A 27,531-nucleotide genomic window follows, 5' to 3' on the forward strand; every position below is an offset into this window, starting at 1 on the left:
GGTAGCCACATGAAGGACCGGCCTGGTTCAGAGAAATGATTTAGCTCAGGGCACCTGATCTAGCATTTTTGGCCTGACATCCTCAATGCGGGTGCTTCTTAACACCGCCTTGGCGCAACAGGGAGGGCTCAGAAAACCGGCATGCCAACTTGCTTGGCATGAAAAACCCTACATGGTGTAGGGCCTAGTTACTTGAGGGACCCCTTGTCTCCCCTGTCAATTCAACCCTGCAGGGTTGGCGCGCTCCGGGTTCCTTCAATTAAGCAAGGCCGTCTATCGGGGACCCAGCAGTGTCCTTTCTCTGTGGCAGCGCCTGCCCTCTGAAGCGAAGTCCCCCCCCGAGATCCAAACGGCCCCTGCTCTGCTGTTGCTCAGAAGAGCTGTGAAGACCCGGCTCTTCACCCCAGCCTTCAGTAAGGGAGAAGGAGACCCCCCCTGTTTCATTGCACGTGCCATCCTTTATCCTTCATCCTTCCTTTCTTCCTTTCAATTGATTCTATTGTCATTTCTTTGTTTGGAAGGCTGTGAGTTGCCCAGAGTCACTGAGAGTCAGGCGGCATACACGTTTAATAATCAACCAATCAAATAAATAAACTTCCCAGTTTGGCAGAAATATATTTGGTGGGTGGGGCATTTAATGCTGGCGGGGGAAGCCAACCAGGGCAAAGCGTGGTTTCTGTTGCCCTGTTCAGGTGCAAGACGCGATGCTCTAGGGCAGGGTTTCTCAACCTTGGCAGCTTTCAGGTGGGTGGACTTCAACTCCCAGAATGCCCCTGCCAGCATCTGTGGACTTCGACTCCCAGAATGCCCTGGCCAGCATTTGTGGACTTCAACTCCCAGAATGCCCCCGCCAGCATGCTGGCAGGGGCATTCTGGGAGTTGAAGTCCACCCATCTGAAAGCTGCCAACGCTGAGAAACACTGCTCTTGGGAAGACAATCAGGGTCTCTTTTCCTTTGGCACAGAAATAACAAACGCAAATTGCAGCATTTTGTTAAAAAAACACACACACACACAACTTCCTGAAGGTGGGCAAGCCTGCAGAACAAAGTTGTGGGTTCTCCATCTCGGGAGAGTTTGAGAGGAGCCTGGACAGCTACCTCTCGAGAATAGTTTCACAGACTTGCCTGTGCCCTGCCGAGGGTTGGACTCGGTCAGGGTGTCTCAATCTCAGCCACTTTAAAACTTCAGCTCCCAGAATCCCCCCAGCCAACGTATCAATGGCACCGGAAACCTGGAATTCTTTTGCACAGACTCCTAGAATCATGGGGCTGGAAGGCACCCCCAAGGGTCATCGAGCCCAACCCTCTGCCATGGGCAGAAAAAACGGTTCGGGAAAACCAATTCAAGCGTCCTTGACAAGTGGCTGTTTGGTCTCTTAAAAACCAGCAGAACTGGTGAGCTCACAACCCCCAGAAGGAGAGTTGTCTAATCTCCTCCAGATCTCAGTGGTGGGAAGTTCCTCCTTAGTTGAGAACTGTGTGCCGGATGCCAGATGACCCATATTCACCAGACTTCAGAAACCTCAACGAACAGTCTCTCTAGCCCCGGAAAAAACCTCAACAAGACACCGAAAAGGGAGCCCCACGTACCCCGATTGCCACGTTCAGTTCTGCCACCGTCACCTGCTTGGCCCGTTCCACCGCCTGGACCACCTGTTGTTGGTGCTACGGGAAAAAAGCGGGGGAGAAAAACGAATTATTATCACGATATCCTCTATAAACCTTGGCCGCTATATTAAATCATCACGGGGTGGTTCTACCCTCCTCCTTACATCCCCAAATTGCAGGAATGAGATGACAGCCATAGGCACAAACTGCTTTTTTTCTTTAAAGAGAAGATTTTATTTTCTTATTTCCTGGACTGAGAAGGCTGCCCCCCTCCACAAGACTCTGAGCAGAGCACAACATTAAAACACAACACAAAAACTGCACGAAAAACCACCACGTGCATCTGGAAAGGGCAATATTCGGGGGGGCACCAGATGTGACTCTGGTTCAGCCTTGGCCAATACTGTATGGATCTGTGAAGGGGGGAAACCAATAGCTGAATCGAGACCTTCAAACTAGCAAGGCCCCTGAACTCAAGGAAGCCTCCCGAAGAGTTTGCTGAGGCCTTTGCAGATGCTGGCTTACGAGTTATCTGAAACCATCACTTGCGTTTTTAAACGGGAACGAGGAAGTCGCTAACCACGAAAACTGACGCTTGCTGATTTCCGCTTTCTTAACTGTGTATTCTCACCGTAAGCAGAAAATCTAACCCATGTGGTCAAAAGTAAGAGGATCGGCGTTTGGCATCACTCCTGGCCAGCATTTGTTATACAACTATAGAAAGTAGTGTTTTTCAATCCTGGTCACTTTAAGAGGTGTGGACTTCAACTCCCAGAATTCCCCAGCCAGCCATGCTGGCTGGGGAATTCTGGGAATTGAAGTCCACACCTCTTAAAGTGACCAGGATTGAAAAACACTGATATAAAGGCTGTTTGTATCCTCCTTGGGTGGGCAGAACTTTGTATTCTGTCTCCAGCACTGTTCAGATAAACTTGGTTCAAGCAGATTGCATGGTCTCCACTCATTAATTCGGTCATGGGGAATTTCCCCCCACATCTGCACATCCAGTCCACCTCATTTCCCTCTCCCCCCACCCTCCCAAAGGAGCTGGTTTAATACCCAACCCCGAAAGTCTGTTTAGAAGGAAACCAGAATGGAAATATTCTCAGGAAATGGCACAGGAGCACTCTATCTCGCCATGAAATTCTGCTACTGTGCAACCCACGGTTCCAGCTTCAGCTGATCCTGTGTAAAAAAAGAAAAGGTTAAAACCTTACCCCCTGCCTGTAAGGTAGGACAGAGGGAAGAAATAGCCTCGGGGGACACTCACCTCCTGAGACAGGAAGGGGATGAGCTGAGCGCAAATGACATTCAGCCGCTTGGCAATCTCTGTCTGCAAGGGCAAAAGGGGAGTTGCGGGGGGGGAAGGAAAACAAGACACCATTACAGAATATCAGCCTTAACTCCCCTGGAAACATCCCCCTTACAGAGAGAGTTCAGGGCTGGCATATCTGCTTTTCATGCAAAATTCTCTGCTTTTCATCTTCGACATCGCCTTGGCGATTTCGTGCCCGTGGCATTTTCTTGGCAACCCTACAGAAGGGCATTCCCATTGCTTTCTTCCAGGATCTTTGGTCAACTTCCCAGTTGAGCTTTACCGCCCTCAGATCTCCTGGTGGTCTCCCATCCAGCCATAACCAGAGCCTACTTAGCTTTGGGGGGTTGGTCAAGGGCAGTAGCCACTGCTACTTTGCTTGGCCCAAAAATTAAGTCTCCCTTGAGGGGAGTTTGGCTCCCGATGACTTCACGGGCTGGTTCATAGCACGATCTTGGCCACAGTAAAGTTTGCCGCTAGATATATGTCAGACTTCCCATAGCCTCTGGGATTTGCTGGTGGTCTCCCATCCAAGGACTAACCAAGCCTGACCCAACTTAGCTTTGCATCCCAGACAGGGCTGGCCAGATGTGGCTACCTGCCAAGGTACTTTAATTAATTAATTTTTATTTATTTATTTAATTTATTTGACTTGTCCCCGCCCATCTCCCCACAACGGGGGACTTTAAAAGGTTGCTAAAAGGTGTCTTCCCCCACCTGCAAAAATACTGTACTTTATCTCATTTGAGCCACGTGCTACAAGCCCAAGCCCCACTCCAGAAAGTAGTTGGATCCCTTCCAATTAAACTCAATTAAAAAAAAAATTGGAGTTGGTCAGATGATACATTCAGATCAATAAAAATAAAAATAAAATAAAATAAATACACTTCAGAAGATGGCTTTCCAGCAAGGCATTTAATTATTTCATCACCTTGCCAGAGAGAACCGGGCCACTGCTTTGAAGGTGTCCAAATGCTACCCCCAAAATTTTGGGAGGGGTCTGCACCAGGCATCAATGATTCAAGAAAGCTTGTTGTGTTCAGAGAACTTCTGGGCATGCACAGAGAGTCTTGTCCTCATCGCTCTCCAGACAAGCTCTCATTTCACCAGGGAATCCGCCCCCTGCATCGAAAAGTGGGCAGGGGAGGGTCAAGGTCTGATTCCTGTTACCCCCCCCCAAAAAAAAGCATCTGTTTTCATTCTGCTTGGGGTGTCAAACCTCTCTCTTTAAAAAAAAAAATAGCGCTTGCCAGAAAAAAAAATGGGGATGGAGAGGGAGGGGGAGAAAAGAAAGGAACAGAGACAGTAGGTACTTTCTGGGAAAAATTTAATTCTCTCCTGGGGGCTGCCGTAATGGATTTGCCTTTCTAATGCACTTGTGGTCAGCCAGCTCCGGTGGCGGGGGGGGAGAAGCTGCCTCCAATTCACTTGCGCTCGTTAATGTTCAATTTAGTGGCCTTTTAGCGCTCGCAGGATGAAAAATGATCAAACCGCCTCTCCAGATTTCCCCCTTCTGCCCAAAGTCACTTGCTACGCTTCCTTGCTTCCTTCCACATCGTACAAAGGAGAAGAGCCCCCCCCTCCACCAGAGCAGCTTCCTGGATTCCCCAAACTTTCCCACCCCCTCCCTGAAATATCCTGCTTGCCAGCCGGGATCAGCTGCAGACCAGCCTGCCGAAATGCTGCGTTGCCTCCCCATCCCGAGCAAACCCCCTTGTTTTCCAACCTTCTCTTTCCAAAAGGGAAACAGGCTGCTGAATTGCAGAAGAGCATCTTAAACTGGAATAAAAAAAACTTGCTGTATACCGAAATGACCTTGGGTTGCACCAAAGCGGAGTAACTGCGTTCCGACAAACAGATCTTCCCACCCTCTGCTCTTGGAGCCTTTTTAAACTACAGGCGGTCCTCGCTTAGCGACCATTTGTTTGGCGACTGTTCAAAGTTACGACGGCATGAACGAGCAGCAGTTACTTCCTGTACCCGGATTCAGAAGTGAACCTGGGATTGCAACAAGGATGATCTCCTGGGCAGACCTCACCCAAGATTTGAATTTAAAGAGCTGACTTTAAATTAGAGAAGAGAGAAATGCATTTGCCAGTCCACAAAACCAGGGGCCTACCAAGATTCCCAATTCTGGGGAAAGCAGCTGTTTGCTCACCATCTGATGCCCTTTCAAGCTGCAGGGTAAGGTGTAGTTGGTTAATACTTCATTTTTTCAAATGATAAGAAGTTCCCCTGCACGAGACATATAGCTTATCAGGCCCCGGCGTTTTGCCCCTTCCTGATGTCAGTATAATCCAGGCTTCAAATGAGGGGCAGAATCCTCCAGGGAACCATGGTTCTCGCCTTAGGACAGTGCTTCTCCACCTTGTCAGCTTGAAGATGTTTGGACTTCAACTCCCAGAATTCCCCAGCCAGCCATGCTGGCTGGGGAATTCTGGGAGTTGAAGTCCACATATCTTTAAATTCCCATGGTTGAGAAACACTGCCTTAGGATGACTTCCAGGTACGGATAAGCCCATCCACGGATAAGCTGACCCTCGAAATGTCAATCAAAATCATGTCAATTAAAATAATGTCAATCCAAAAACGTGTCACCCACGGATCAGCCGATTCTCGAATTTGTAACCACAGCCACTGGCGGGAAACTGCAACCTGTTACGTCATCCTTTATAACAACTGCACAATTTTAAGGTTGGGATGGGCTTTAAAAAATCTGAGCTCTGGTCTGCAGATAAGCCAAACCCAATTTTTGGGGTGCATTTTGGGAAACCTAACATTCTCGGCTTATCTATACATCCGAGCGTTCTTTGAAGAAGGCTCGGCGTGCAATCGGGCCCAATTCCCCATCGATAATGCAATGTAACCGGGGACGATGCTGCAAAATTCGTGGATCCCTTAGTCCAAGTCTCCCTAACCCGGAATACAAACCCTTGGATTACTGGGCTGTCAAAAAACCTCTGAAATAAGGAACCCAACAGCATTTGTCCTGGAATTTGAAATAAGCTGACATCAGCCTCCATCCTCCTCTTTTGCAGGATGCTAAACAGGTGTCTTTCGAAACCCAAAGATCTGAGGGTGAACCCTAGCAACGCCAGACCACGGTCCTCTTTTGCAGCTATCTCTGGGGAGGGGGGCCTTCAGAACGATTCTCTCTCCAATTGCAACGGTCCTATTTTCTGGAGAGAGAGACCCCCTGAGCAACCCCCCCCCTCGATTTCCTAGCCTGCATTTTTCCAAAGATAGGTCCCCTTCATTTGCATTTCTCCTACACAGGCGTTTTTTTGGCAAGCTGCTTTCCTGCCTACGCACATCCCTAAGCACCATTTCCCCTGACAGGCAGAGCCTTTTGAAAAACAGAAAAGGGGGGAGGGAGAGCCCACATCCACCGCCCCCCCCGACCACCATGCAGGTTATTAAGACGAGGCCTCGTCCAGGATCAAATTTAACGGTGTGACCTTTATATGCTGGCAATAAAGCAGGTGATGAGGGAAAGCGGGGGGAGGCCTGGAGGGGCCGTGAATAGCATTAAACAACACCTGCTGGGCAAATTTAATCTAAGGGGAGGCACCAGACTGGGTGGGGGGGGGGGGCAAGCAAGAAAGGGAGAATGGATCCATCAACACGCCAAGGGGATAACCACAAACCTTCTCATCGGGGCAGTTCCCATTTGTCACCGGGGGCTGTCAGTGCCCAGAGTTATGAGTTTCTCCTTAAAATAAAAAAAAAGGTGGGGGGAGCAGGGGAGGGGGAGTGCAGACAGCTTTCTGGCAACCTGCCAGCAGCACCTGAAGCTGGTTGTAAATTCTGCGATGCGCACACCGCAAGGAAGCGGGCAAAGAGGACAGGGATGGGGTTCAGGCTGGTCAGATTCCAAGCCGGGGGGGCAGTGGGGGGGGGGAGATGCCAGCAAGACTGGCTGAAGCTGTCCAACTCCTCCCCGTCCCTGCAGAGAAGCAATTTACACTCAAGGTGGTTGTCAGCAGGAGAGGCTAGCTCCAACTAGAAAGAAGGCAGGTGGGTTTTGCTGGGTGGGTGACCCCAATAGCATGGCAGAGTCCAAACCCAGCTGCCTCTGTCTTCGGTAACGTGAACAGGGGTGGGGTGGGGGGGTAAATGCCCTCGCTGCACTCCCTGGGACCTGGCAAATTTCTAAGGAGCGCCCGGTTTGATTTTCTGTGGACCGGAGGGAGGGAGATTAAGCTAAACCGAGCTGTTAAGCCTCCAAGAGGCCCCCAGCGCACCTTGAAAGGTTAAACTACAGCAACCCCACCAAACGAAAGCGAGGAAAAAGATCAGGCTGAAAATCCCACATCAGGCCAGCTCCTAGAGGCCCTCCAACCGAAGGAAAACCTCCAATTCTAAAAGTAAAAAACATCACCACGCAGAACAATTCTCAGCAAAGGGATTGCCGAGGCCTGCCTCCGACACACACGGGCGCTTACCTGCTTGTGCATTTCAATGTTCAACCCGTAGGACATTTCGTAATACTACAAGACAAAAGGAAGCCAAGTTCAGCTGTGGGGTTTTTAAAATGGGTTTCAAAAAGACCCAGGCCAGGTTCCCACCACCCATTAAACTCGGAGGCCAAATCACAACTGGTGCAGACCACGCAGGTTTGTTGGAGGGGTTTAGAAAAAGACTTGCGAAATGCTTGGAATATTGCAAAAGACTAGGGTTAGGATTAAAGCTAGGGTTAGGTGCCTTGGATGTTAAACCCAACCACCTTCTGTTTCCAGATCTGCACCCCAGGTAGGATTAAACATTGGACAACCGAAATTTATTTCCCTCAGCAGAGATCACGCATCTCCCCACCAGCGACTTTGAATTCTGCATGGTTTAGTTATTGCACCCCCATGGGCTAAAAATGTTCACACTGGCTGCATCTGCGCGAGACACTTACCTAGTCAATGAAAGCCTTAGCCGACACTGCGTTGGGTTAGTGCTAACTTTGGGTGTCTTTTTTTCCTAGCTAAGGACACCCTGCATGCCTAGAAAATGGTTAATCCTGCAACCAAACTGAGCAAAACTGTGCAAAATGTTCTCAAGACGCACTTCTGAACGTCGGGGAGCAGCTCCAGCGTGTCCCTTTTCTGATCATTAAAGCAGCCGCATCGTTTGCCAGGCTCACCCCATTTCCGTAGCCGCCGCCCAAGCCTGGCAAAAGGACGCAGCTGCTTTCAACAAAACGCGGCAGATTTGCACCGTGGGTGGTGCCAATGCAGTCCCTGCCAACGTGTGCAAGAATCTACAGCTCGCTCTTAAAAAAAGGCAGCTGTTTCGCTTTGGAGAAAATTCACGTGGGTCGGGGGCCGAGAGAGATGCAACGGAGAATTGCGTTGCTTCTAATGGGTGGTTGGGTTCATGCATTATATCTTCCATTTCCCCAGCACATGGATCATATTTCTGGGGGGGGGGGGGGAGATAGAGAAGAAACAGAAGAAGCTGGGGAGAAGGGAGGCCGACAGCCACTCCTCTAGGCTGCCTTATCGTCCCTTTTTGGAAATATTCTGCAGGTTATTTTCAATCCCTGTTTTTCCTCTTTTCTTTGCTGTTTTTACCGGCTGGTATAAAAATAAGGCAGAAGGCCAAACCTTCTGTTGCTTTGGTTGGAAAGAGGTGCCCCTCGGCCCCCAAGATGGGGGAAGTACACTTAAATCAGGAATAAAACCTCCCCTCGCTCGCTTCCCTGGAGCCTGCTTTCTACTACAGCTCCCATCATCCTCAACCACAGGCCAACGAAGAGGCAAGAGGTTGGAAATGACAGCCAGCTTCGCTAAACCTCACTTTCCTGGCGTGCTTTGCCGCGCGCTTACCCACTGGCATCATAAAAGCCGCTCACCATGACATAATGTCGCTGGATTTCTGTCTTTTCAGTTGCCAGCTTCTCACACTCAAGTTTCAAGCTGTGAAGAGAAAGGAAAACGACAACCGCGGATTGCAAGACCCTTCAATCTCCTAGCCAGAAACAGAGGAGCCCGGATGACCCCCTTCACCCTTTGGAGGCCCAGTTCACACAGCCCCATCCTAACCTTGCACCCCATTCCTGCTACGTTGGGTTTTCCCTTTAGAACAGGGTTCCTCAACCTTGGCGACTTGAAGATGGGTGGACTTCAACTCCCAGAATTCCCCAGCCAGCATGGCTGGCTGGGGAATTCTGGGAGTTGAAGTCCACCCATCTTCAAGTCGCCAAGGTTGAGGAGCCCTGCTTTAGAAAACCCAGAATGGTGCTATCAAAGATACGTTCCAAGCAGAGAAAACTCTGATGCGGCGTCCTGTATAAATCATGCAAATCTTGATCCGCGTTTGCATAATGTATTCAGCACCTCTCTCATTTGCATAATCCATTCACAGCTTCAGCAAAGGGGGCTGCTTTCCCCCAACTGCTTTTGTCAAAGCAGCCCCTCTACCCCACCCCATTTTCGCGACCCTTCTGGCACTGTCCAGCAACCTCGCACCCGAGGCACGGCCATGAGGTCTAGAAACCTGACAGCTGAAAACAAAAGAGCAGACGCTACAGCTAAACGCATGCTTTTACAACGGTTTCGGGTTGGTTTTCGGCCTCTCCAGTTCAAAGAACAGTCGTGGAGCTATCAGTAAAGTCGCCCAGAATATGGTGCCTTTTGCACCTCCTGGGATTACAACCCCCATTCTCCTGGGCCCCAGGCTGATGGGAACTGTAGTCCACCAACATGGTGCCTGCTTGTTTTTTCGAAGGGAGACCATTATTGATCCAAGTGGATAAACAGGGCAAATTTGCTCACAACACAGCCGCAACAGGGGCACTGGAAGAAAGTGAAATGGACCCATTTCAGGCCAATAGCCTGGGGCAACTGCTAGCCCCAGTGGGGTCATATTGGGGCCGGGAAGCTGGTTTAACACAGCTAGGCTTCCATATTTCAAAGGCAGGGAATGTTTCACAAGTTCCATAATAGCCGTCCCCAATTTGGCATGATCCGGACGTGTCACGAACTGCAGCCCCCCCCCCTTTATCCAGACCACGCAGACCGGGGACGGCTATAGCATGTTCAGATTGCAAAAGGCTTCCTCTCCGAGGGGAGAAACCCTCAAAACCGTTTGCAGCAGCCCCAAGAATTAAATCAGGGTTTGAAAATTTGGCTTCGATTCTTCCCAGAGGTGCCGGGGCTCACCAGGAACGAGCGAGGAAGCCGCTTGTTTCGCCCAGCCCGACGTCCCCTGGGGGAAAAAGGACCCATCCGTTTACCTGTGGTACTGGTTTTGCAAAAACTGGAATTCTTCTTTGATCCGGTCCAAGATTTCAGGGTAGGTCAACTTCAAGGACTGGGGGGTGGTTGAAACGACGCTGGCGGCCGCAGCAGCCGCAACTGCAGCAGTGGCTACAGGTGGTGCCTGTAAGTGCGCCTGGGGGGAGATGGAGAGCACGCATCATCACCATGGCACAGCATGCTTCATGCGCCTCGTGCCCTCCCACTCATATGCTCCCCTTTCGAGAGAGGCTGCCTCCCTCCCCAGCGTAAGGAAGCCGACCCCAGAATCTGGTCCATACAACACACGAAGTCAATCTTCTCCCCTGGGTGCCTTCCAGATGTGCAGACTTCAACTCCCAGCATCCCCCATCCAGCTCAGAAGGCTGGGATCGACATCCGCTCACCCAGAAAGCACCAGGTGGAAGAAAGACACCCGAAACCATAACACGGCTTGTTCTGTTTTACATAGCTGCACGAGGCCAGTCTGGAGGTTAGGTCATCCCAATTTACATCTTGGGCATCGTTCAAAGCCGTACGGCAAAGGCTTTCCAACTTGGGGGGGCTGTGAGCCCCTAAAATAAAACATTATACCCTCCTCCCCCTCCCCAAAAAGCAAATAAAATTATCAGACCGTGCGAGGATGGGGTTCCCACAGTCAGATCGGGCTCCCGTTCTACCTGGATAAACACCTGCTGTTGGCTCGTCCAGGTAGAGTGGGAGTGTGATCTGGGTGTGAGCAAGCCACGCTCAAACATTCAAAGCTCGATCACCACCGTCAGAACCCCCTCCCCCAGCGTGAACTCAGCAATAGCTCCGTGCAGCCAGGTTCATGGTCATTTCTTCCTCTCCTCTAATAGCATCTCCTCCTGGGGGGTGGGGGGCGTCTCACTTGGGCTGAGCCTGTATGATTGCTTCTGGCAGCCTGAGGCCAGGTCTGATCGCCTTGCAAGAAGGAAGAGAGACTCAGGTGCTTGGAGAAGATGTGCAGATTCTGCACCAGGACCCTCCCCCCCCGCAAAAAACCCAAGGCCAGAAAATGCCACACTTCGAAGAGGGGAAAGTGAGCTTAGCAAGAGGGTCTCGATCCTGGGGGTCCCAGCACCTGGATCACTGCAAAGGCCCCCCCATCTGCAGGCAGACTGGGAGCAAGTGCTTGTGACCCACGGCAGGGGAGTCTCGTGTTACATTTTTGGTTAAACAGTTGTTTGGGGGAAAACTAAGGTTTGAACTAACCAACATAGTTAAATTGGCTTTCAAGGCCCCATCGTCATCGTGGTGTTTCTCCCGTGTGTACGAATTGCTGCTTATACCTCAGGGGCCCGATGCCGGTTTGCAGCATTAAAAAGGATGCAAAAGGTATTTTTAATCTGGACTTTCCAGTCAGCCTAGAGATCTGGGATTTTCCGGTGATCTCCCACATCCCAAGGGCTACCAAACCAGGCCTTCTTGGCTTGTGGGGATGAGTTCATCCCAGCCAGTTCAACGTTTTCCACTTCTCCATTTTGTAGTAACTCCCACAGAAGAATTTTCAAGCTTCGGAGTTGTTCGCTAGAAATTTTTACCCAACAAGGTGCTATACAGTATATAAAAAATCCCCTGGTTTTTATAACATCTTCACTGATGAAGAGGCCAATCCAGATGTTATATATAAAAAGGGGGGGGAGGGATTTTTTTTTTTTAAACTAAAAGGAATGGACTCAAGTATCCATGTGCTGTTTGGAGTCCTTTGAATTAATGCTAATAACCGTATTGTCCAACTTTGGATTCTGGAGGGGGGTTTTTTCCCCACTCCAATCCACAGTGTTTTGATTATTTCCTAGGTCCCAGAAAAGAGATTGCAAAGCGGATCTTAACAAATCAGACAGGAATATACAGGAAGACATAAAGCCATGCTTAGAAGACACCTGTCTTAAGAAAGCAAGTCCCCGAGAAATCATTCTCACAATGATTAGGGAAGAAGGGGAAAAGATGGATCTTTTAAAATGCAGACCTGGGGCACCTTGGACATCTTGTAAGAAGCCCGTTTCATTTCTACTTCTATGTTCTCTGATCCATTGTATAGAAAGAGTTGGATTTAAAGCAAAATTTATACCTACAAAGATCAGAATTGTGCAAGCTATGGTATTCCTTGTGACCCTCTATGGCAGTGTTTCTCAACCTTGGCCACTTGAAGATGTGTGGACTTCAACTCCCAGAATTCCCCAACCAGCCATGTTGAAGTCCACACATCTTCAAGTGGCCAAGGTTGAGAAACACTCCTCTGTGGAATCCAAAGTTGGATTCTGAAGAAGCAGAATAGGAAGCGTATTGGTGCTTTTGAACGTTGGTGTTGGAGAAAATTCCTGAGAATCCCATGGATAGCTATGAAAACAAAGAACAATTCTAGGATTCTCACTCAAGGGGGTAGAAAAGACCAGGCTCAAATTATCCTACTTCGGACACAGGATGCAAAGATTCAGGAGGAGGCTCTGATGTTGGGAAAGGTGGAAGGAAAGCAAAGAAGAGGAGAACCAGCAGCCAGGGGGATGGACTTGATTTACAGCTGTCATGGGGGCACCATTGGAAGACCTGAAGGACCAGGTTCTCCTCCTGGAGAAAATCTATTGATGTGGTCAGAATCAACCCTGACCTGATGCACATAATCAATCAAAGCAAAGTATTTAAGAAGGTCAAGTCTTCATGGAACACTTATTTTTCTTGCCTAAACAAAGCCATTGCTTAAATTTTGGTCTCCTTCACCTCCCCTTTTAAAATTATCCCGACCGTCTGCAACACAAATCCATCACTGAAACGTTACCGTTTGGATAAGAGTTAAATCAACCTAAAAGACAGTATTCTTTTAATTTTTTTTTAATAGCGTTTCAAGCTTAAAGATTTAAGGAATCAAACTTTGGGGGGAAACCTAAAAAGTCAGAGATAACTTACCGGGGGCCGATTTTGGGGGAACATCCTTGTAAAAAAACCATAGGTTTGTGATTTTAGGCAATGTCACTACCTCTTCCGTTTGCTGTACACGCTTTCTTGGGGTAACCTATGGAGCATAAGATGGTTACATACTTATTTAAACGGGAAATGTTGGTTTTCTCAATCTGGCCCCAAATCAAAAATGAGGGGAAACACTAAGGCAGTGTTTCCCAATCTCAAAAGAGAGGCCAGATGTTTCACTGTTTATCCCGGTGTTTTTCAAACTTGGCAACTTTAAGATTATGGACTTCAACTCCCAGAATTCCCCAGCCAGCATGCTTACTTGTCCTGCACGGGTGTCTATCTGCATCTATTTATTTTACACCCAAACCCATTGCATCCATAACTCATGTATTGTTAATAAATGTCATCCTTTGATTTTGGGGATAGTACAGATCCATGAGGACTAGCACCACAGAAAGCCTTCTCTTCCATGCACTTCCCTTCTCCTGTCCAAACTAGGGGTCATTGCCTCTTGTGAAAGCCATTTCTAGAGTTCTAATCAAATTCCGTTGGACCCTGGTTTATAATCTGTATACTCCTCTTTACAGTCATGGCTTAAATCCTGATTTAGGGTAGGAATAAAGAACAAGAGCCCATGGAGGGAAGAATGTGAAAACTGTACTTTAAAGCATAAAACACGCTCTATTTAAAAAAAAATAAAACATCAAAAAGAAACAAGAGCCACAGCTATCCATGGCAGAGACCCCCAAGATTACATGGGACCCCCTCCAGTAACCTAAATGTTCTCCACTGTGGCCTATCGCAATTAAAAACTGATGAAAAGCAGCTCAACCAAAGATTTTTGAAGACGCTGATAAGAAATCCAGAGCTCGTAACAGATCTGAGAGATGCTGCAAACAATTTGACCCTTTAAGACCCCAAGTCGAAGGCTAAAGGCCCTTCACAGACAGGGGGCACAATTCTGTCTACTTAGAAGGAAATTACATTGTGAACAAGGCAGCCTCTGGGCATGTCAAGGGGGTTTTCCCCCTGCTTCCGAGCAGCCAATTCCCCAAAGCGGCAGACTTCAGGAAGCATAAATTTCCTTTTTAACACATGTGCAAGTGGGGGAAGGAGCAATAACTCAGCGTCCCCCCCCCTTTATTCCTCCAGGGTCAGGAAGGGAACCAATCTCCCTCCGCCACAGACCCACGTGGCCCCATCCTCCCCATCCCATTTTTTTTTCAGGTCACACTCCATTCCCTCTTTCCAGCTGTTCTTACATGCACCCCTCGATTAACTTTAATGTCCCAAAAGATTGCCTGCTTCACACTTTAAGGTATAAAAACCTCCCAGCGCAGCTTTTCCTGACTACACCCTCCACCCAAGGTCCCAACTCCTAGTATCCCCAGCCCGCTGCCTTCTGGGTGCATCCAATGGGCCCCAGGGGAGGGGAGGCGTGGGGGGGATGTCAAAGGACCCCCAAGCTTGGAAATTTGATCCTAATAAGGATCCGCTTTGACAGAGCAGAAGAGCACAGTCGTCCCAGATAGACTGCCTCTGCATCTGGAGTTTTCACTTAGCAGGCGAGACGTCCAACAAATGGAATCGTCACTTCTGCGTGTGCCTCTGGAGAAGGAGGTTTAAGGGGTGGCCCTCTTACGCTCCCCAGTTTCGAGAAAATATATCAGTGATTGAACAGGAAGCCAAACTTAGTTTTTCCCACCTGGAGGCCCTCTAAATAGTTGGGTCCCCCTTCCCATTATTCAGGCCTTGTGGTAGTCAGCGTCCCCCATGTTCTCAGTTTTGGGCAACCCTTAGGGCCTGTTCACACAACCAGCTCAAAGCAAAGTGGGCTGTATTTACACAACTGGGCCACATTTAATGACGGTTAGTTTTCTCTTGGCCTCTGGGCAAACCCCTAGACCAGTGCTTCTTAAGCTCGGCAACTTTAAGAGGTGTGGACTTCAACTCCCTGTCCAAATGAAACACATCTCCACTCTCTATCCATTTTGAATACAGGATTTTAAAACCTGCTTGGGCCCCCTCCCCGGCCACCCACCCCTTCCTCGCCATCCAGTCCCTACGGGTGGGAGGCTAGAACTGGCTAACCTTATTCGGGAGCCGCGGAAAAGCACTCCGCACATGTTCAGGGTGGCCTACCCATTGTGTGAGCAGGCAAGCCAGAGGAAACATAAAATAAAATACTGAGCTGGGAGTGATTCAGGACTGAAAAGATGTTTTCCCTAACTCTGCTTCCCGGGGAAATCCAGCTAACTGGAGATGGAGCAAAGGAGAAACAGGAGCAAAGTAACATTAATCAGAGTTTAATTCGTGGGTATTGAGAGAGGAAGGGGGAGAAAACAGGAGGAAGAAATTTTAACCCCAGATGCCTCTTTGTATTAAGAAAGAAAGAAATACAGGCAGGAACACCCCCCCCCCCCCGCCAAGCGCACCAATTAACGATCGCGACCCCCTCCTTTCCCACGAGCAAGGAACTCACTCTGTCTGCCCCTTCGCCGGGTTGGAAAGCCCCCCCCTTGAGCCAAGAAACTCTCCCCGGGGACAAAATCGCCCCCACCCCCTTCATTTTTCCCAGGCCAAACAATAGTCCGGCTTCAGAGCAGCAGGTAGGGGAGAAGAGATCCGCCGGCAGCAAAGAGACAGCCCCCCGTTCCCAAATCCCACCGCCCACGTTAAAAGCGCTCCCCCCCCCCGAGAGAAGCACCCCAGGGAGACAGGAAGATGTACCTCCACCGCGCGAGAGAAGCACTCACGAAGGCGCAGGATCGCCCCAGCCTCCTCCTGCGGGGAAGGCAGAGTGTGGGCGGGGTGGGTCTGGGTCAGGGCTGCCCTGTCGTGTGTTTGCGAGAGAGAGAGAGAGAAAGAGAGAGAGAGACCCCCCCCGCCGCCCCTTCTTCCTCTCCTCGCCCGCTCTCTTTCCCCCTTCCCTCCCCGCGGCAGGTTTGCGGGGGAGAAGCGATCAATGAACGACCGCCAGCTCCACGTGGGGTCTGCCGCCTTCTCTTTCGCCACAGCCGAACGCGCCGCAGCCAATCAGCGAGCGGAGGAGCGGGAGCAGGGAAAAAAAAAGGAAGAAGAAGAAAGGGAAGGAAAGGAAAGGAATAAATAAGGCGTTCGCGGCCCACGTGGGGAGAAAGCCACAAAACCGAGGACGCGCCTGATTGGTCCGGAGCGGCTTCCCGTAGAAAATGTGTCAATCTGTAGAACGCGAGGTAGCCAAGAGGGGAGGAGGGAGGGGGAGCGAGGGGGAGTGCTCTCTTTCCCCTTGCTTTTTTTTTTGGTGAGTTAACCCTTGAAGTGCTGGCAGCGATGGAAATTGGTTTAACCCTTAAAAGGGCCAGAAGAGAAGAAACTGGTTAACCCTTTCAGGGCTGGAAAGCTGCGAGGAGTGGGGGGGGGAGGAAAGGGGGGGAGGAAGAGAGAAGATTGGTTTTAACCCTTTGAGATCAGGAGGGAAAAGGGCCTTTTGGCTTCACCTTAGCCGGGCCAAGCGAAAGGGGAGCCCGTTAACCCTTTAAGGGCCGGAAAGCGTCGAGGAGGGAGGGGGGGGTGCCAGGTTGGCTTAATTCTGCACAATCCGGATTGAGGGAAGGGTTTTAACCCTTGAAAGGAGCGAAGGAAGAGTGGAAGGAAAGGGGCTGCGGGGCGGGGGGCGCTGGAGGGAGTTTTCAAACGGCCGGGGTGGGTCGATTCGCTCTGATAAAGGAAAAAAGGGGAAAAACCGGGTGAAGGGCCGAGGAAAGTTCAGCCTTTAAAAAGAAAAAACAGGCGGGGGGCGGTAGAGGAATCCTTCAAGGCCAGGAGGGGCGAGAAGAAGATAAACGAGCTTAACCCTGGAAAGGTCTGCCCGAGGGAGGGTTAACTCTTGAGGCTCCGGAGGTCGATGAGGAGGAGTGGGTGGCAAGGTACAGGTAGGGGCAAAAGATGGGGGGGGGTCCGATTTATTGGAGGCGAGAAGGGGGGAGGGGGCTCCGCCAGCAGAAAATGGAAATCTGATTTCAGGTCGGAAGGCGCAGCACGCGGCAGCCCTGGAAGCGGGGCGGGGTGGGGGGTGGGCTGGCGAGCCTGTGGATGGGCGACCGGGGGGGGGGGCAAGTCAGACAAACTAGGAGCGTTATGTATTTCTACGCTTTTTATATCCCCCCCCCCGTTTTTAAATGATCGTCTTGTTCCTTTTTGGTATTCATATGTTTCAATGGCTCGGAAGCCGCCGAGTCACACAGAGGAGATGGGCGGCTCTGGACCTCTGAAGATGCAGACATAAAAGGAGTTGCCAGGCGGGGGAAGGCAGGGGCAACCGCGGGGCTCCCCCTGCTACCCGTGGAGGTATCCCAGGGGCCCCCAGGGGCCGAGTTCGAAAGACCCGCTCTTGGCACTGCGTGACTGAAAACTGAGCCTCACCCTGGCTAACCCCACATCTTTGGGGATTTGCCTTTTCGGAAACGTCCGAAGTGCCCATTTAGCAGCACCAGCGGGAAGGAGTCCATTTTAAGGAGGGGCGTACCGGCCCCTGGCATTGTGGCTTGTTCGCCCCTCCGTAGCAGGCAAAGCCAGCTTTGTCTGTTCATCGAACTTGCTCATCCTTGGCTAACCATGGTTCACTCAAGTGACCTACTTTTCTTGGTTCTCCAGACTCGCTGAATCAAATTGGCACGCTCACTGGGTTTAGATGCCATGCTGGGCGAAATCTGATTGCAATCCCAGGGTGAGTTCAGAAAACCACAGCCCGCTCAACCATGGGTGGGTGGTTCTGTAAACCATCTCCTATGGTCAATTTGCAGCTGAGTGCGATGAGTTGAATGCAGAAAATGGGGGTGAGCCCACCCCGGTTGAGCTAACCCCTGGAGAGCATTGATTTATTTGCTTGTGAATTGATGTGATTTATTTGTAATTTAGATGTATAAGGCCAGTGACGCTGGGCAGATCCTGGGAACAGCCAAGAGCAGGGGGGAATTGGTTGAACCCTTAAATTTGAAAGCTCCCAATAACTGCGGGGGTGGGAGGAGGATCTGGAGCCTCCAAAGGACTAGTGCGTTCGGTGTATTGATTTAATAGGGCTGGAGGAGAAAATTGGATTAAGGAGGGCCGACGCTGGGAATGGGAAGAGTGGGGGAGAGAATTGATTGAACCCTGGGGGGATCTGGAGCCCCGTGTGGAGCTTGCAAAAGGGGGGGGCATTGCTTTTTCCCAACTGGAGCGAAGGGAGGGGGAATTAAACCTTTAAAAGAGCTGGAGGAGGAAATTAATCCTCCAAGTGGGTGGGTAGGAACAGCTTAACTGCTAAAGGATTGGAGATGATAATTGGCTAACCTTGGAAGTATTAGGAGACTGGGATTTTGGTAACCCTTTAAAAGATTTTGGTAACCCTTTCAGGGGAAGGAGAGGATCTTCAGCTCCTACTGTCTCTTTTTCTTGTAGCTTATACTTTAATGCAGTGTTTCTCAACATGGCTGGCTGGGGAATTCTGGGAGTTGGAGTCCACACATCTTCAAGGGGCCAAGGTTGAGAAACACTGCTTTAATGTATTTAAAAAAACGCTCAACAATGCAGTGAGAAATGCTTTACCAGATGGTTTTCTGCTTCTTTTTGCTGGGGTCCAACAGAGCTCTTCAAATACAGGTAGAGCCTCCATTTGCAGGGGCACTCTGCTTCTGAATGAAGAGTATCAGAGCATGCTGCCTGAAAGTCTGACAGCCTTTGACCGGTCAGGATGGGAAGCCAATGACAGGTCTGGCCCAACGGAGCCCCAGCGTATATCACTGCCCGAACGTGGGGGGTGCCAGCCCTGTCTCATTCTTTGAGCCTGACTGCCTCTGAATGTGGAGGCTTGACTATTTTCTCCTGCTGCCTATCCCTTGCTTAACTCTTTGGGGGATGAACGGATGGTCCTGGCTCCCCCACCCCTTTTACAGAGAAGGAACCAGAGCTTTAACTCCTGGGTGCTTTTCTGCTGGAGTTTCCACCTATCGTGATGCTTCTTGGCCCCACGGTCCCCCCTTCCATCAGAGGCATGCCAGCTCTCATTTAACAATGGGTGCCCCGCAGTCATTCAGTGACCCTTGGCAAGTGGGTGGTTTCCATGGACCCCTGCTAGCCACAAGGGTAATTCTCTCTCCCCCACCCCTTTTCTCCCCCCCTTGTCAGAACTGATCTTTTTCAATCTGCTCCCTAAAGCACAAAGGAGGTTAGGCGTGCACCAGACTGAAGACAGGAAGGGGAGAAATAAAATTCAGATAAAGGATGAACAGAGACAAGGAAGAATGGGTTTTCCCCACGTTCTTCAGCTCACCTTGGGAGCATAGAGGATGGCCAGGTTGTAGAGCACCAACGGGATCTAGGGGTCAAGGTATAGACTGGCATTGGGGAGACTAAAGTTCATGCCCCTCCCAGCCACAGAAGCTCACTGGCCTGATTCTGGGCCAGCCCCGCCCTCTCACCCCATGAGCCAATCAGGGTAGCAGAGAAGGGGCTGGCCTAGGAGTGGGGAGACCCGGGTTCTATTCCTCCCCCAGCCACAGAAGCTCATTGGCTGACTTTGGGGCAGTCCCTCCCTCTCAATCCAAGAGCCAATCAGGTGTAGTCAGGAAGGGGCTGGGCCAGGAGTGAGGAGACCAGGGGTTTAGTCCCCCTCAGCCATGGAAGTTGATTGGCTGATTTTGGGCCAGTCCCTCCTTCTCAGCCCAACCTACCTCACAGGACCGTTGTTATGAGAAAAATAGGAGACAGCAATATATATGCTGCCTTGAGCTCCTGAACAAAAGGAGTCGCTCTCTGAGTGAGATGGGTATGCATGTGTGCGTGACTAAATTTGAAATAGAAACAAATAAAAAATAAATGTAATAAATATAATTCTTCAGTGGGGCAATGAAGGGCCAGTCACTTGCTTTCCCATGTTAACCTGGGTGAATTTTTCGGTGAACGGCCCTGTGGTTTGAATCCGCCCTGGATTTCTGCTGGTCCCCCGAAGTCTCAATTCTGCATCTGTCGATCTTTACGAAGCTAAAAATGGCACGCAGAGGAGAGGAGATCCGGATTCCTCTGTTTTGTGCAAAAGCAAAATCTTTTATGGAAAAATTAAGTCCCTTTTGTGCATGTGGGTTGGACACAGAATCTCACTATGGGGTGGGAACGGAAAACTGGGTGGGAAGAATTGGAATGTAATGGAATATCCTGGAAGAGGGCATATTCCATTAGGTTTTACTGCAAATTCCCCCGATGATACTAATCCCGAAATGCCACAGCGGTTCATTTTCAAACCCCATTGGGAATAAATCTCAGTCTCTATTTTGGGGAATCACCTCGGTTCTTCTGGAGAAGGATTCGTCTAATCTTCAAATGCTATTTATTTCTGAAATTTCCCTGACCCAACACAGGCCCAAAATTGGGAGCCGTTCCTGATACAGAAATGTTAAGGATCCTCAAATCCATAAAATGCGTTGCCTCAGGCACAAAAGTAAAGGATTCAAGCTGAGAGCCACCGGAGCTCCATTAAATTCCTCACTGCAGCTTGAGGACTAGAAGCTTAGACACAACGCCAAACAAGGCCAGAAGCTCAGACTAGTAGCTTTGTTCTCTGAGGTCAAAGGCCAGTTTATAGATGAAAAGAAAGTACTCAGGGCACGGAGCTTCTTTCCTGTGGAAATGTTTTCCCTGTGGGAAGGGCAAACCTGTGTTTCTCAGCCTTGGCCACTTTAAGAGGCGTGGACTTCAACTCCCAGAATTCCCCAGCCAGCCAACGAACTCTGGGAGTTGAAGTCCACACCTCTTAAAGTGGCCAAGGTTGAGAAACACTGGCTAAGAGGATGACCTCCAGGTCTGCAGGGACCCTGAGAAGCACTAGGGGGCAGCGATACATTGGAGTTTTCTGTGTTTCTGTGCTGCCCCCTGGTGGTCAGGCTGCTTCCAGACCCAGTGTAGTTGCTGGAGCTAAGGGTGCTTCTGTGCTACCCTGCGGCAGTGCTGCCAAGCAATCCTTGGGCCACCTGAAAAGTAGGCCAGCATAATCTCCGTTACCTCCATTGCACTTCTGAATGCTGCAACTGTAACAGCTGGCCAAGGGCTCTATCCCTATTTATTTAGGACATTTGTTTATTTAGGAAATGGCCGTCATGACTGCACGGCAGGGTTTCAACCCTGCTGACTCGATGGCCATCTTGACTTTTTGGCCCCTGCCTTGAATGCTCCTAAGCTGCTGGGGCCTGATTCTCCAGATTTGTGGGATCGGCTGGGGCCACCGTGGACTCGGGTCAGGATGTCATGTGAATGCAACCAGCAGCCAGCCGGTCATCTGGGTGGCTTTGGGGCTGACCACTGTTCTCCTACTCCTCCCCCTCCCCAGAAAGTGGGCTTTACCAGCAGAAGCCTGAGCTTGGTGATCTAATTTCCCACAATGCCCCTGGGATGTGCCAGGACTGCAGCACTGGGGGAAATGGCAAAGCCACTATCAACCCCTGGGTTTCTCTAGGGCTCTTGAACCTTGCATCTGCCAGGGGGTAGGAAGGAAGGAACCCCCAAGGAAACTTTGAACCGAGCAGGAGCAGATACTCTTCCGTCTCCGTGTTTTTCATGCACTTTCATTTTGTCTGAACTTCTGAAGGTTGTGGGGAGCGTACCCAGCCATGTACGTCCCCCGGCGTTGGGGTGAAGTTGGTTGTGCTTCAGGTATCAAAATAAGCATCTTAATCCTCCAGGGAGGTTGTTTGGGGGGAATAAAAAGATATGGAAAAATGCTGACTAATGAAGTTGAAACTGCCATGGGAAAAGAGGGGTATCTGCAGGGAGTGGTCAAAAAAGTCAAGATGGCAGTCACAGTGCCATTGAAGCGTCACATGTGCAATGCACAAATACGGGCAGAGCTTCAATGAGACCACCGTGGCCCCCATCTTGACTTTTTTGACCATGCCCTGCAGGCACCCTTGTTGGAAAGTGTATTGCTGAAAATTGGTCACTTGATCCCTTCCCTCCCACCCCCCAAAAAATCACCAGCGTGCTCTGAACCCTTCGCTCCTGGAATTAAGTCTTTATGGCAGGAAACGAGGTTCTGCAGAGGACCAGGTTCTAAATAATGATTGACTGCATTCACACAACCCTCTGAGAAGTTGGCTAGTTGATGGTTCTGCATGGGGTGTGCAAGGCAGCTGTTGGCTTTGCACACTTTGATTCCCACATCATTGCAAGGTTTATTTGGTTGGGCATAGTATGTTATGTGAATACGGAGGTGGTGTTTTCTTAACTTGGGTTGAGGGAAGTGTGTGAATCCAGGCCTTTGTTTAATGTGTGATTGGACGTCTTGTGCAAAACCAGGAACTTGGTCATTCGGAAACGGCGGTTAAGCATGTTACGGGAACGCAGCCAGAAGCTTCTTCCTCTGCATTGTCAAGCAAAGAATCTGGGTTTCCGGTTCAAAGAACTTCTGGAGAAAAGTCTCCATTTGATTCACAAGAAACACACGCACACAGATGAAAAGTGGAAAGTGTTTTCCAGAATTTTTTTTAAGCGTTTGTGGCTCGGCCAATGCAATCTAAAGGTGTGTGGGCATACTGCCCCCTCGTGTCCGAACTCGTTTAGTTTCAGGTCCCTTGTCAAAGAGAGTTTTGGAGCAATCGCTGCGTGGCGGGGTCTTGTCCCAGATCCAGCCTGGCTCCTGCCCCCCCTGCAGCTTGCAGGATCCAGCCTCAACAGGCAGGTTCACAGGGAGACCGAGGGAAAACGTCCAGAGCAGGAAGAGAAAGGGGAAATCCCTGCTTCTTTCAGATGAACTCTTCAAACTGGAGCAAGAATCAGCCCTTAACCCTTGCCTCTGCATTGTGTGACTGTCGGGGAACCAGGGTGACTGCAGGGAGGGGGTCAAAAAGTCAAGATGGCAGACCCAACTGTGTGATTGAAGTCTGTAAGGAAGGGGCAGGGCTTTGATTGCACAGTTGTGGCTGCCATCTTGACTCTTTTGACCCCCCTCCCTGTGGTCACTCCTGGTTGGAACACTCCATGGAGCCCTCCCATCTAGAGTTTCTAGCTGGTCATGGTTGACCTTAGATGTTGCAATGCCAGTGTGGGACATCTGTGGTTATATTAATATCCTTGAGCGTCCCGGTTTTTTCGGCATAATTAAGAGCCAACAAGATGGGAGGCTGAATAAAGGTAAATTCTCCTTTAAGCGCTGCTTCAGGGGCTTTTATGAACATGTTCCTGTAGCTGCCTTGCCAAGCATTTATTTTCTCCTTTGCCTTCTTCCGAGGCGGTTTTGGAATTTTCCGTCTAAGCTACAGCCCTGAGATTTCCTTGTGGCCTCCCTTCCGTGCACTAAGCAGATGTGTTCCTCATTAGTTTTTTTTTAATTGTTTTTTTTATTGAGAATTTTTCCATAGGTAAAAGACAAATCCAAAGAAAAAAGAAGAAAGAAAAAAGAGTCTGTCTTCCTCATTAGTTTTTCAAGCCCTGTCAAAGCCAGCTAGATGTTGTCAGCGAGCGAGCGCTGTAATTTATCTGCGGCTGAGTTCAGGATGAGAAGGGCGCAGCCCCAGGGGAAACGGGGTCGCCTGCAGTCTGGACTGAATACCTTGGATGCGGTTGCCAGCGTGTTGTGAATCCGAATAGGATTTTCTTCGCTCGGTTCAGAGTCAGGTCAGCACGAGCGCAGGAGAGCAGCAGCCCTGAATCACACCTTTGAACGAGCGTGTGCTGGCAGATGGGGGCACGAGAGCAAAAACACTAGCAAAAGGATTGTTTCGCAGTCAGATACGTTCCGAGCAATTTAGAAGTGAATCGATGCCGTCAACGCGGGGGTGTCTGCTGGGTTAACAAAATCAAGACATGCAAAGTTCTGCTCCTTTTTTACCTGCTTTGCGTGTGCAACACATGTAAAAAAAGAGGAGGGCTTTGATTGCACAATTTACTTTTTTTTATCCCTCCCTCCCCGCAGATCTCCCTGCAAATACAGTTTCACCGTCAGGCTTCAATGAAAAGGGGTGTGTGGTCAGCATCGTTTTCCTTCCAGCTCTTATAAAAAAAAAAAGAATGTAATGAACTGAACCTAAGCTTGCTTTTTTCCTCTACCCTCCTCCTGTCTTTTTCTCTTCTGTTGTATCTTTTAGATTGCAAGCAGACAGACGGACTCTTTGTGGATGATCTTGGTAAGCTGTTCGGAATGTCTTTTTTGGCTGCAGGGCACGAGGAAAACAGTATAATAAATGAATAATTCCATTTTAATTCACACAAAAAAGAGACTAACTCAGCTGAAAAAAAACCCAACCCACAGGCATCAGCTTTGGCGTCACTTATTATCCAAAATTTTTTTAAAAAAATGCATGGTGAAGTTTATTTGATTTTATTCTCCTAAGATTGTATTTCTCAACTTAAGTTGTTAGCAACAGTCTCTCATAGCAATGATATTACCATTAAGAACTTGGCTTCTTTTCCTGTTGCTGTCCCAATAATAATAATAATGATAATGATAAGAAAAAATTGGAGAAAATCACAAGATACAAAGAGCTGCAAATAGAAGTAGGACGACTGTGGCAAAAGAAAGCCAAGAGAGTCCCAATAGCAATAGGCGCCGTGGGTACCATCCCAAAACATCTGGAGCACCCTTGAAGACCCTCGGCATTGACAAAATCACCGCCAGTCTGTTGCAAAAGGCAGCTTCACTTGGAACAGCTTCCATCCTGCGACGATCCCTTCAACCCCATCAGACAACAACATCTGCCTATCCCAGGTCCTTGGGAAGGACTCGATTGTGGACCAAAATGCCAAATCCGGCCTAAACATCTGGCTGACTGTGCGACCAGCCATCATCATAAGCAAACTAGGTGCTTACCCAGGCAGTTAAAATTAGCTGTTGATTTTAAAAACCATTTCCCCCCAGAAAGCACGCTCAGGGGAAAGCTATGCTGTGGGTTTGTTTCAGGGGTGCTAGTGGAGGAAGAAGTCAAAAAAGTCAAGATGGGGACCACAGCCGTACGATCAAAGCCCTGCCTTTTTTTAATGTGCATCGCAATGGGACTTTGATCATGTTTGTGGCTGCCATTTTGATTTCTTTGCCCCCCCCCATGGATGACCCTGCCAGACATGGTTTAGACCAGTGTTTCTCAACCTTGGCAACTTGAAGGCGTGTGGACTTCAACTCCCAGAATTCCCCAGCCAGCATGGCTGGCTGGGGAATTCTGGGAGTTGAAGTCCACACGCCTTCAAGTTGCCAAGGTTGAGAAACACTGGTTTAGACCAACCACATTTTGTTGTAGGAATCCAGTCCTTAAATGGAAAGAGTTGAAGAGGCCAAAACATGCTTTTCTGCTGCAGAAGTCAAGCATGTCTGTATTTGCTGCCCAAAGCAGCCGCTCCAGGATGAAGAAATCTCCAACCACCAGAAGGGATTATGGTACGAATGTTGTTTGCTGTGATCTGTTCTCCTTCTGCTGGGTGTTTCATCTCGTGCTTGCTGCCCAGAGCTGCGAATGTGAGATGGGCAGCTACATAAATCAATAGAAGAAGAAGGAGAGCAGAGGTCCGGTGCCATCGAGGCCAAGGAGGGCCACAGGAGGACGTGAAACCAGCTTCTGGGTGGTGTAGCAACCCTATCATGGTTTATGAAGCAGTTGTGGCATGGAGGGCAGTTGGGTGCTTCGATGATCCTCGTGTTGTTCCTCCCTTTGGTTTTAATTTCGGAGATCACTCAACTCCTCAAGCCCACTTCAGGCGGACTGATTTGCCTCTTTAGAAGTTTGGCGTCTGTATCTGCAAATCTCTGGGCTTCCAGTCACCTTAAGCAGGTTACCATGTCACTCTTGTGCATAGGTAGCACTGGTGTTAGCTGCTCAACAACCAGCATTGACCCCGAAGGTAGCTAATAAGTGAAGCCTGTTTGGGAGGGGGGTTGCCCTGCCCCAGGAACACAGTTTGGGAGAGCTCCAGAGGCTCTCTGGAGAAGTCCATCATGTTGAGAAGGGTGGAAAGAAGAAGAAGAGGACAACCAGCCGCAAGGGGGATGGACTCCGTTACTGTGGTGATGGGGGCGCCCTTGGAAGACCTGAAGGACCAGGTTGGGGAAAGGTCCTCCTGGAGAAACTCTCTCTCTGTGGTCGCTAAGTGACTTGATGGCATGTAATCAGTCAATGCGGAAACCCAACTGCCTTGAGAAGTCCATAATGCTGGGAAAGGTGGAAAGGAAGAGAAGAGGCAACCAGCAGCAAAGTGGATGGACTCAGTTACAGGGGCAATGGAGGCACCCTTGATAGACTTGAAGGACCAGGTTAGGGAGAGATCCTCCTGGAGAAGTCTATCTATGTGGCCTCTAAGAACCACCACCAACTTGATGGCACATTATCCATCAGTCCATCCATCCACCCACTCACCCACATGAAGACCTAGCTCTCCGAAGAAGTCCATAATACTGGGAAAGGTGGAAGGGAAGAGAAGAAGAGGACGACCGGCAGCAAGGGAGCTGGACTTGGTTACAGTGGTGATGAGGGCACCATTGGAAGACTTGAAGGACCAAGTCTGAGACAGGTTGTCATGGAGAAAATCTATGCGATTGCCAAGAGTTGACCATGACTTGATGGTACATAATCAATCAGTCCCTGGACTCCTGATATCTCTGAATTACAGGTGGAGATTTTGGTGAACAGCACATTTACACGTTGAGAGGGGACCTACTGTGACTCTTCCTGAGCTGGTCAAATTTGGTAACTATTATTCATACCACGTGGACTACGGCAATGGGATAGACCCAGACCTGCCCTTCGAAAAGCTCCAGGAATTTCAATCGGTGCAAAATGCAAAGGATCACAAGTGTTATCGGATGCCCTTCACAAAAGGCTTCCCTGCTGAGCACCATATAAAGCGATGGTGCTGAACTTTAAAGGACCAGGACTGATTCAACCCCCATAAACCAGCCTAGTTACTTAGATCTGCGGGAGCAGCCCTTTTAAGATTTTATTTATTTGCTAAATGTATACCTCACCTGTCCTGCAGGAACTCAGTGTGGCATACAGGGTGCCAACCCCTCCCATTCTTCCCCAGGACACGCAACAACCCTATGAGGTAGGGTGGGCTCAGACGGAGGGATCACTACCCCAGCCTGGCTCTAGGGCTGAGAAGGGGGGCCTGGCCCAAAGACCCCCAGGGAGCCTCCACGGTTGAACAGCCTCCTGGTCCAGCCCCTTGGTCACTACTACATCCTAGTTCAGCCAGCTGGCACGGGAGCGAGTCCTTTCTCCCACACATCTCTGCGACTTGCGTCCGCTTTGATTTTGACCTGCACCGGCCTGATCTTGCTGCCTTGTTCGACGTCGGCCGCTTCGTTTCATTGTCAGAGCGTGCATATTTCAGCAGAACGGCAAGGTAGAAATGGAACAATCGTCCCAACCACCCAGTTCTGCTTCGACAGCTGTTTTTGTAATCCGTTCCGGCATCTTTGTCCAAGGTCTGCAAAGAAACCAAAGAAGACGGCTGCC

General features: G+C 49.7%; 1 protein-coding gene across 1 annotated transcript in view; it reads right to left on the reverse strand.

The window, feature by feature from the left end:
• LOC103064241 (transducin-like enhancer protein 1) overlaps positions 1-16,053 on the reverse strand; it is a 49,892-nt gene extending 33,839 nt beyond the window's left edge. Inside the window, exons 1-7 of the mRNA XM_088149374.1 lie at positions 15,812-16,053; positions 13,079-13,184; positions 10,150-10,307; positions 8,767-8,830; positions 7,370-7,414; positions 2,880-2,942; positions 1,592-1,666 (exon numbers count right to left, since the gene is read on the reverse strand). Of these exons, the coding sequence (XP_088005500.1) occupies positions 1,592-1,666; positions 2,880-2,942; positions 7,370-7,414; positions 8,767-8,830; positions 10,150-10,307; positions 13,079-13,102 (429 nt within the window). The 5' untranslated portion in view covers positions 13,103-13,184; positions 15,812-16,053. The remainder of the gene's footprint in view (positions 1-1,591; positions 1,667-2,879; positions 2,943-7,369; positions 7,415-8,766; positions 8,831-10,149; positions 10,308-13,078; positions 13,185-15,811) is intronic.
• Between the last annotated feature and the right edge of the window lie 11,478 nt (positions 16,054-27,531).

The sequence above is a fragment of the Python bivittatus genome, unplaced genomic scaffold (genome assembly GCF_059951505.1).
Source record: "Python bivittatus isolate LINGU-HERP-01145 unplaced genomic scaffold, Pbiv_v1 ctg000580_np1212, whole genome shotgun sequence".
Classification (NCBI taxonomy): domain Eukaryota; kingdom Metazoa; phylum Chordata; class Lepidosauria; order Squamata; family Pythonidae; genus Python; species Python bivittatus.